Source organism: Temnothorax longispinosus, chromosome 6 (assembly GCF_030848805.1).
Source record: "Temnothorax longispinosus isolate EJ_2023e chromosome 6, Tlon_JGU_v1, whole genome shotgun sequence".
NCBI classification, from domain to species: domain Eukaryota; kingdom Metazoa; phylum Arthropoda; class Insecta; order Hymenoptera; family Formicidae; genus Temnothorax; species Temnothorax longispinosus.
In genome coordinates this window covers 8,166,885-8,176,324 of record NC_092363.1, presented here as the reverse complement: position 1 = coordinate 8,176,324, position 9,440 = coordinate 8,166,885, and the positions used below count along the sequence as shown (strand labels likewise).

The 9,440-nt window shown below is 34.6% G+C and overlaps 3 protein-coding genes across 5 annotated transcripts; 2 read left to right on the top strand and 1 right to left on the bottom strand.

Moving 5' to 3' along the window:
- Nucleotides 1-9: 9 nt before the first annotated feature.
- On the bottom strand, nucleotides 10-3,590 carry LOC139815050 (serine/arginine-rich splicing factor 7). 2 transcript variants are annotated; one of them, XM_071781651.1, is made up of 4 exons: nucleotides 3,291-3,570; nucleotides 2,544-2,923; nucleotides 400-643; nucleotides 10-323 (listed from the first exon to the last, which is right to left on the bottom strand). In XM_071781651.1, the coding sequence occupies exons 1-3, from the start codon at nucleotides 3,303-3,305 to the stop codon at nucleotides 403-405; spliced, it is 636 nt and encodes a 211-aa protein (XP_071637752.1). In that variant the 5' UTR covers nucleotides 3,306-3,570; the 3' UTR covers nucleotides 10-323; nucleotides 400-402. The 2 variants fall into 2 exon arrangements, with proteins under 2 accessions (XP_071637752.1, XP_071637753.1); XM_071781652.1 differs by lacking the exon at nucleotides 10-323 and having other exon boundaries at nucleotides 447-1,911; nucleotides 3,291-3,590.
- Nucleotides 3,591-3,853: 263 nt separating this feature from the next.
- Nucleotides 3,854-6,447, top strand: Ift52 (intraflagellar transport 52). 2 transcript variants are annotated; one of them, XM_071781644.1, is made up of 7 exons: nucleotides 3,854-4,409; nucleotides 4,480-4,697; nucleotides 4,832-4,940; nucleotides 5,009-5,291; nucleotides 5,427-5,675; nucleotides 5,765-5,980; nucleotides 6,177-6,447. In XM_071781644.1, exons 1-7 carry the CDS (start codon nucleotides 4,273-4,275, stop codon nucleotides 6,291-6,293), a joined length of 1,329 nt encoding a protein of 442 aa, XP_071637745.1. In that variant the 5' UTR covers nucleotides 3,854-4,272; the 3' UTR covers nucleotides 6,294-6,447. The 2 variants fall into 2 exon arrangements, with proteins under 2 accessions (XP_071637745.1, XP_071637746.1); XM_071781645.1 differs by having other exon boundaries at nucleotides 4,270-4,409; nucleotides 4,466-4,697.
- On the top strand, nucleotides 6,307-8,613 carry Nf-yc (nuclear factor Y-box C). The gene is made up of 5 exons (XM_071781646.1): nucleotides 6,307-6,447; nucleotides 7,082-7,214; nucleotides 7,287-7,754; nucleotides 7,843-8,016; nucleotides 8,103-8,613. The coding sequence occupies exons 1-5, from the start codon at nucleotides 6,425-6,427 to the stop codon at nucleotides 8,277-8,279; spliced, it is 975 nt and encodes a 324-aa protein (XP_071637747.1). The 5' UTR covers nucleotides 6,307-6,424; the 3' UTR covers nucleotides 8,280-8,613.
- The last annotated feature ends 827 nt before the right edge of the window (nucleotides 8,614-9,440 follow it).

The window sequence follows — 9,440 nt, the reverse complement described above, 5'->3', positions numbered from 1 at the left end:
GCGCACATCTAAAAAGCTACCATTTTATTGAACATCAGCCTACAATAAACTTAAATGCGAGCGATGAACATGACACAGAACTGTAAGAAACCGTATTCGGCAAAATAACAATATATATGTTTCCTCCTTCATATGAAATAATAATACTTCGTTTATACGAAGTTGTTATGCTATCCATATTACAAAAACAGGTGAGTCTTATATATGCTAAATAATAGATATGCTAAATAATCTGCACGTGGTTGAACTGTTGAAGGGATTGTAGTTGTAGCTTTTTAATTAAGTCAAAGAAATCCGATAAACGTCAGTTAAATCCGTATCCACTAAAACAGAAATTCACAATGTATTACATTCATTCAATGATAATAACAGCATAAGCGATGTTCACTATATATTTACCATTTATCTGCTTCGCGATCTGGAGCCCGATCGAGATTTCGACTTGCTTCGATCTTTGGAAGCAGACTTCCGTTTCTTGCGATACTTATCCTTGACGCAAACGCTCTTGCTGCGGGATGGGCTGCGCCGTGATGAACGCGAGCGCGAGCGATTGCTGCGAGATCTTGAGCGGGAACGTGAGCGCGATCGCGATCGTGATCGCGATTTTGATCTTGATTTGGACTTTGATCGCGAGCGGGACCACCTAAAGTAAAAGTTGTAATAAATAAATGTCAAAATAATAGCCACGTATATATTTTTGCCTATTTTGCCTATCCATTACTACAGAACATAAATGTGAAACATGATCTTTAAAACTGGATATTTTTTTATTCGATTTCTATCGATTTCTATATAGCACGTATTATCCCCAAAATTACTGACAACGATCTGTTACCACCAATAATAATAAAACCTGATCCTCTGTCAAACATTTAATTTACATACTTATTAGGTATATAACAAGTTTATCATCTTTTATAAACACACATTAAAAATATAATATTTAGATACCGCGTGTGAGTTCTCTCCCGCCCTCTCCGAAATGCACGTTAGTATAACAGATCAGTTACCGAACTCTGATGTATAAATAATACCGTTGGTTAATTTTCAAACTCCACGTATTCATTAAAAGGCACTATTTAATATCTTTGAGCACGTCCTATTTGACAAGACTAACAAATTATTTCCATAAATAAATGCAACTACCTTTACAAGTCATGCAAGTGTGCTTACACGTAATAATGTAACGTGGATTCGTTCATGTTCAAAGTATAGCTCAGCAAGTATATACCGTAATCCTCGTTGAATATATACTTGACTGTTCTACTTATATACCATCTTTCCTGGCTGTGCTTACAGCAGACAATTGTGGATTGCGTGCGCGCGATGGCTATGCCGAGAAGGGAGAGCGGATGAGCCCTTTATACAGACGAACGTACGAGAGGGTCCGAGATGAACGGATGAAGAGTGGCTAGAGACGGGATCGCTGAAAGTTTGTCTCTCAACAATTGTTAAGTATTACGACGATGACGACAACGACGGCGACGGCGACGGCGACGGCAACGACGACGATGACGATGACTACGATGATGAAGACGACGACGACAACGATGACTACGACGAGAACGACGACTAGGCGGAAATCACAGATAGCTGAACGAAGAACGCCAGAAGTGCCAGACGTGCATAAACTCTCGATTTAGGGTGATGGTCAGTGGTCAGCGGATCGGTATCGTAGCAGTGCGCAGAACTAGCCACCCCGTGTCCAGTCGGCCACGGCCCATGTTTTTGCCGCGTTTTCTCGCTCGCAGAGTGTGCAGAGGGAAACCCAAAGTAGATGTGGAGTGCTCTACGCTGTAACTACGACGCGCGGTGTGTATCACAAACGTGAACCCAAGGCGAATCTCGCGCGACTATGTCGGGTAGCAACACACATTTCACATGCGTGTGCTGTATGCTCAGCCGCAACTCCTATAAATAACGGGCAATATTACGTTGACCGCTTTACAGTATTTCTTTATGTTTGTAGAAATATCTTTGCTTTCTTTCAATCATTACCAATTATGTCTAAGTAGCTTATAATCGCCATTATTTAAATAATCGAACCTATACAATCTTTTTCATAACTGCAAAGTGAACGTGGCACAATGACATTGTGACAGTCATTTGATCAAATAAATCTCATGTAATTCATTAGAGATTATCTTACTGTACATATTTAATATTTGTTTCCTAATTATTAAATATCAAATAAAGAATGCCTGCGTAAAGGGCTAAATTCAAATATGGCTGATTCACACAAAGTAGAATCTTTGTAATCATAAATGTGAACTCTCATCAGAGTTCACATATAACAAGAGATATAAAGTATTACTTCTCTATATTTTTCTATAACTATGTTACAATCCTTTTCCATTTTGCAAGATAACTCTCCACAATGTATGCAAGAATAAGTCAGAAACTTTGCACACAATATAATTCAATGTATAATCTTTTAAATACATAAAAATTATATACATATATATAGATATATAAATTTGATACTTAATAAGTATAAAATAATGATTGATTTCATTAAAAAAGAAAAAATTTCCAAGACTTACCTTCTTCTACGAGAACTTCTATGACGGTGGCAATCTCGAGCATAATGACCCCTTTCGCCACATTCGTAACATTTATCTTCTGGATGAAACGGTCTTCCAACACCTCTTCTAGAGAAGCCTCTGTCTCTTAATTTCTTTCCGTTTGACAATTCGACACGAACGCGTCGTCCACATAGAATACGACCGTCCAGTCCTCTCACGGCGTCTTCTGCATCTCTAGGATCTTCAAATTCGACAAAGGCAAATCCAGGAGGGTTTCTGGCAACCCAAACATTATGTAAGGGTCCATAGTAGGAAAATGCATCTTCCAATTGTTGCTTACTAGCACTGCTTCCTAAATCTCCTACATAGACCTTGCCATCCGAGGGATAACGCGAGATCTAATAAAGAAAAAAATACATACATACATACATACATACATATATATATATATATATATATATATATATATATATATATATATATATATATATATATATATATATATATATAAAAGCAAAATCACAATAAAGTATCCCCACCAAAATATATGTAAAACAATAAAAATCGACCAAACATTTTTCTCATTTCTGTATATTTAACCCCAAAGAGAGAAAACAATTTATAAATCTCATATCTCTTCCGAGTTAACTCTTTCCGAGATTTTCAACATTTGCACAAATACGATCTCAAACGTAATGAAACGACAACGTTGTATTACTCCCAAAATACATTATGCTGAGATAATAAAAATCTGAATTTTTATACCTTGCTGCTGCTCATCTTATCAGCTTCGTGGAGTTTTCGCGACCGCAATTCTTTACAAAGAACGTCGAAACTGCGACATACTTTCTGGAAAATATGCGATGATTGCCAACGACAGCTCCCTACTTCTCTACCTCCCTTCGCGTTATCGATTCGAGAGAAACAAATTACAAATTGATTAGAAACCCCTCCGATGGCTAGAAACGGCTCCGAGCTCCGAGCTCCGACCTTCGACCAATTTTTCAATAGCGTTTTCACCACGATATTTACGATTATGTCCACCAATGGCACCAATGCCAGCCATGCCAGGCTGGCCAGGAATATCCGCTACATGTGGTTCAATTTACTTGACCAATCACTACCGAGGACATATGTAGCATGCAGCCCGTATCACAATGGACGTTGAAACTCCGACCAACGACACGTGTGCTCAGAAATTTCAGAATGCTCGGTTACCAAGTTAGGTTTCATAATTATCAACCGGGATAATTAAAGAGCAGTAACATTATCGATTATTATCTTGTAACAAAAATAAAATGTATAAAATAGCATATGTAATGCACGTAATGAAATATTAAAGTCAGAAATAAATAATTATCAGGGGTTTTAAAAATTAATGTATGTAAATGTTTTATTTACATCGCAAGAATATCAGCGTTGTCAAAAAAAAGTCCTATTTATAATTTATATCATGAAATATTACAAAGCGAATAACAATAATATTTAATTATGGTATTACATTATGTTGCCTGAGGGAAGCATGTGCGAATAGTAAATAATTATCGATAATTATCTTGTGGTCATAGTTGAGCAGGGTATGTGTTCGATGCTTATACTCGTGGTTGTCATAGCGATGACGCGATGAAATGTTTTGACGTGCACATTTCGACAATTATCAAATGAAACGTCGTGATGTCGGATTGCTGTACAGTGTACACTACGAGTAATCTCTCGAACCGATTTACACAATAACAATAATCCAAGAATGAGCGCAACTTTTGGCGGTGACGATGGTGATAATGAAAACATTGTTATCTTTGACATATCAAAAAATGAAAGAAAATTAAATGAAGACTTCAAAGTACTTCAACGAAAATTGAAAGCAAAGTGGAAGTTTATCGAGTAAGTTAAAATTTACTAAACAAACATTAAATTGAAAAACTTATACTCACACACAGCGAATATATTTTAGGAATAATGAAGTGATATCGCAAGAATCATTGGCAAACGCCAAGATCCTAATGTTGCCAGGACCGCTAAGTAAATTTACTGAGCTCGAAATGAACTCCATTAGAACTTTTTTAAATTCTGGTGGCAATGTTCTTGTCACGCTTGGTGAAGGTGGTGAAAATAAGTCCAATACAAACATCAACTTTTTGTTGGAAGAATTTGGCATCATGGTAAATAATGGTACGTAAAATGTTCAGAGAGAAGATGATTGTGCTCTCTTCTTCTTCTCTCTATTAGAAATTCTTTCTAAATATATATATATATGTATATATATATATATATGAAAACCTACATTTTAATTTTTATAATTGCAGACAGTGTAGCCCGTATGAGTTACAGTCAAACGATGCATCCTAAAGAATCTTTAATCTCCCAAGGCTTGTCAAATAAGTCCATATTTCTAAAGAATCATGATGAATACATGTAAGACAATCTTATAATATCAAATTCAACTTGTGCTAATTCCAATTATTAATAAATGATTATTTTAGTGGTATGAAATTTTTGTATCCTTACGGCGCAACATTAAACGTAGTGCAACCATCTGTCGTTGCTTTATCCAGTGGATCAATTGCTATTCCAATGAATAGGCCAATCTGCGCATATCATTGTATAAAACACAGTAATGGCAAGCTGGTTGTATTAGGTTCATCTAGAATGTTGACAGATACTTATATAGAAAAGGAGAGGAATGATGCATTGCGGGAAATGATTTTTGACTTTTTTGAGTTAAATGTCACAGAAACAATGGATCTTCATACGGATGATATAGAAGTAAGTTGTTTGTCACACATAGACACAGATCATGCTACACTTTTTACTAAATATATAAATTATACTACAAAGATTACGATTTCTTACCAAATCTCTACAAAAGATAATTGACAAATTGTATTTTTACGTTTGCAGTTTTGGGAGTACAACTTTGTACCAGACATAACGCAACAGGCTGACAATCCAAAAGTTTGCACGCAAGATTTAGATAATATTGACATACCTCGCGAATACACCAAGTTATTTAAACATCATTTTTATTCTATAAATTTAAACATGATACCGGCTTGCATAAAAGCGTATGAGGCTTTAGGAGTAAAACATGAACCACTTACTTTAATTCCACCTCATTTTGAAGCACCTTTACCTCCCACGCAAGCTTCGGTAAGTATAACGTATAATATCTAATTCTCTATGTCCGTTTTGCGAATTTATTCTAATTTATGTTATACAAACTTGAAATAATTCTACAGGTATTTCCTCCGAGCTTCCAAGAATTACCTCCTCCTGCTTTGGAGCTGTTTGATTTAGATGAAGCTTTCAGTTCTGATTTACTAAAATTATCACAGCTTACTAACAAATATATGGCAACAAAGGAGCTATCAAATGACAAAGAATTAGATCATTATATCAGGGAATTTGGAAGTATAATAAGGATAAACAATTCCGACACACACACCGCTAAAGAAGTATTAAATTCTGTTTTTCAAAAAATCTGTAGTTATAAGGCAATGCATGATTGAAATTTTTGTATAGAAAAATGTAATTTATAGCTCGCATTTTATATAGATATTCTAATCGATTAAAATTTAATGAAAATGAAAATATGTTTTATTTGAACTTTTCCTCTCGAATCTCATATGATACGTTTTTATTGTCGTGTAGCATCTGTCGGCAATGCAGAATATTTGGATTGGTAGTTACGTTCTCTGTAACATCGAGAGAATGCAGCAGAGTATAACAGAAGCACAACCAATCGTGATCGTTGCCTCTTGCCTCTGAGACTCAAAATGTTTATTTTCACTGAAAATATAATTTTAAAAACCATGGTTGCTTAGTCTGCGATAATAAAATAGTTTCCGCAATTTAAAAGAGATCTCCGACTTTTATGCAATCAATAAGCCACTACGAGAATGTCTGTGTTTTTCGTAAATGCGTAAGTAAACGAATTTCTATGATTTTTAGGTTATATATTATTGCATTCGGTACACTGTAAAATATGTGCACGTAAAACAGGATAATACGTGCATCTGTGGAATAATTCTTCTTTAAATTTAACACAGTATATTTTTCTGTTTTATATTTCATTTTAGTACACTCACTGCAATAAAAAAGATATACCTATAACATCTGAGATATTGCAGAACAGGAATAAAGAGATGGCATATTTTATTACAAGCATCTTTCATGCGTACTAAAATGTCTAAAATTATTTTTATAGAAGTCTGTGTTAAGAGTTGAGTGTTCTTATTCAACAAAACCTTTGTTGACTTTTTAGTTTTAGAAGAGATTTGATGTATTTTGGATTATACTTTTTAAATTTTTTTATTGTAGAATTTCATAGTTAATTAATTAATTATTATAGTATTAACATTAGACATGTATATAATATGAAATTGAAATTTTCATATTCGTATTAAATTGATACCTAGCCAAAATTTTTATAAATCCAACAGATGATAGTAATAAATCAATACGAAACATAACAAAAAAACTTTCGTTTTTGCAACAAGTAAAACTAAATATATAAAATATATAAAGTTATAAAAAGATATTTTCTACATGTTTAGAAATCAAGACAGCGAAGTAGAGGGCGACTCAAATGGTGATTTACAAATCGCCTCACCAGGCAATTCTGAGGCTCAACAGGCATTGGCTCATTTCTGGCCAAAAGTCATGGAAGAAATAAAAAACATCACAACTGTTAGTAAGACTATAGTATAATCCAATAAAGTGTATTTTTTCAATATTTAAATAAATGTTCTTATTACACAGATGGATCTTAAAACGCAAGCTTTACCATTGGCAAGGATAAAAAAGATCATGAAACTAGATGGAGACGTAAAAATGATAAGTGCAGAGGCGCCGATGCTTTTTGCCAAAGCGGCAGAGATCTTTATACACGAACTGACTCTCAGAGCTTGGGTGCACACAGAAGATAATAAGAGACGAACTCTTCAACGAAATGACATTGCAATGGCAGTTACAAAATATGATCAGTTTGACTTTCTCATAGATATAGTACCTAGAGACGAAATAAAACAAAGTAAGGCGCAGAACGAGGCCACTGTACGTACGTCTATGAATTCGGATCAAGTTCATTATTACTTCCAATTGGCGCAGCAACAAGCTTCGGCGAATCAAGGTGTGCAGAGTAGTGGCACTACTACGCAACCCATACAAATTGTTCAACCTTCTGGCGGGCAAATCCAGACCATCAATATCGGCAGTCCGGTAGAACAGGTATATTATTTGTTTTATTTTTGGTTCAACAGAAATATGTGCGCATACGTAATCTTTATGATTATCTTTATGATTTCATTAATTTTAGGAGAGTACCAACACCACTACAGCCCAAACAGTTACGGTTCAAAGTCCACAGCAATCATCCAATCAACAAATCATTCAACTGCAACAACCGCAACAAACATCCACAACCCAAGCCGGAGGAATACAGATCGTACAACAGATCGTCACTCCTAGCGGCGAAATTCAACAAATACCTGTAAATATAAAATTTTTTTTAATAAAATGATCTTATTTGTCTAATTGCACGTTATCTTTGATATTTTTCTTTTTTTTTCTTTTTAGATTCAGTTGACTCCCCAGCAATTGCAGATGATTCGCATGCAAGTGCAAGGCGGAAGCAATCAACCAATTATAATCCAAACCGCTCCGATTCAGACTCAACCACAATTAATACAGGTTGCACAAGGTTCTCAAGGAGGTCCAGTTTTCTTACAAGCCTCTAATGCTGATACTGAATAATATTAATTAACTTTAACACTTTAGCTATATGTATTTATATACAACACAATATAATGAAAAAGAAAGATAAACCAGATTATCGTTTTATAACTGAAATTATTCGATAAATTAATTGCCAACATTTAGACATAAACATCTTTTTCCTTAATAAGCAACTTGAAATAAAGAGAAAAAAATGATTGTCTTGTATTGAACGTACCAAGCAATTAATTAATGTCTAGAATAATTGTCTCTTTTCTGTTCGCATTTCTTTGTCTATGTATTAGTATTAGCACCTACGAGATTGATGAATTTATCTACACAATGTAATAAATATATCTTCATTGTAATACTGTATCGGCTTTTTTATTATTCGCTGAAAACCGACACGCTAGTTATCAAACCAAGTTTTAATAAATTTTTATCTGCTAAAAGATTCTCATTTATTTCACGATGTAAGTATGTATCTTTCATCTCTCATGCCGAATGCTTTGATCTTTTCAAACATCCCGTAGAAAGTTATTATATATTTGGAAATTCTTTCTCGAAAATATATCTGTTGATCGTGGTACGTCTGGCGTCCAGGCGTTATTATAAGCTGATCGAAGGGTTGGTCACTGAAGCGAAATGAGGTGAATCGAGGCGATGTAAGGTGAAGAATAAAGATAAGCAGCCAACGCGAGATGTAATCTGATTCGTACGTCGCGTTCCTTAGCCGCTGGCTGCCTGCTTCGCATGGCTGAGCTTAGGACTGGCTGGTGCAACTTGTATTATGTTTCACGTTGCTGCGGTTCTTGTCTGGCGAGTCTTGACGCTCAGAATCTCTACAATAGCCTCGAAATGTCACGTAACAGTAACTACACGTATTCTTATTACAATTCGTTAATATGCGCATTAATGTGACGCTATTAAACTTAATGTAAATGGAAAATAACTATATGCTACATTCATTAATCACTCGCTTATCGTGGAACGCGTATATATATAGGAATTTATACCATATTATTGTTCATTGATAAGAAATGACAATAAATTAAAGAGCGAATGCTATATAGTATATATAAATGATTAAAATTCATCTCTATAGTAGACTCTCTCTCTCTAAAAACATACTCGACTTCAAAAATTAAGTATTCAATTTTAACGTAATAAATATTCTCTTTTCATCTAATTTTAATTCAT

Bases quoted from the DNA above. Each gene is read 5' to 3' on its own strand.
- Nf-yc (XM_071781646.1), top strand. From the start codon at position 6,425: ATGTCTGTGTTTTTCGTAAATGC. The intron at 7,215-7,286 runs GTTAGTAAGACT...CTTATTACACAG, and splicing joins AAATAAAAAACATCACAACT to ATGGATCTTAAAACGCAAGC. The intron at 7,755-7,842 runs GTATATTATTTG...CATTAATTTTAG, and splicing joins TCGGCAGTCCGGTAGAACAG to GAGAGTACCAACACCACTAC.
- LOC139815050 (XM_071781651.1), bottom strand. The intron at 644-2,543 runs GTAAGTCTTGGA...CTTTTACTTTAG, and splicing joins AGAAGTTCTCGTAGAAGAAG to GTGGTCCCGCTCGCGATCAA.
- Ift52 (XM_071781644.1), top strand. From the start codon at position 4,273: ATGAGCGCAACTTTTGGCGGTGACGATGGTGATAATGAAAACATTGTT. The intron at 4,410-4,479 runs GTAAGTTAAAAT...AATATATTTTAG, and splicing joins GCAAAGTGGAAGTTTATCGA to GAATAATGAAGTGATATCGC. The intron at 4,941-5,008 runs GTAAGACAATCT...TGATTATTTTAG, and splicing joins AAGAATCATGATGAATACAT to TGGTATGAAATTTTTGTATC.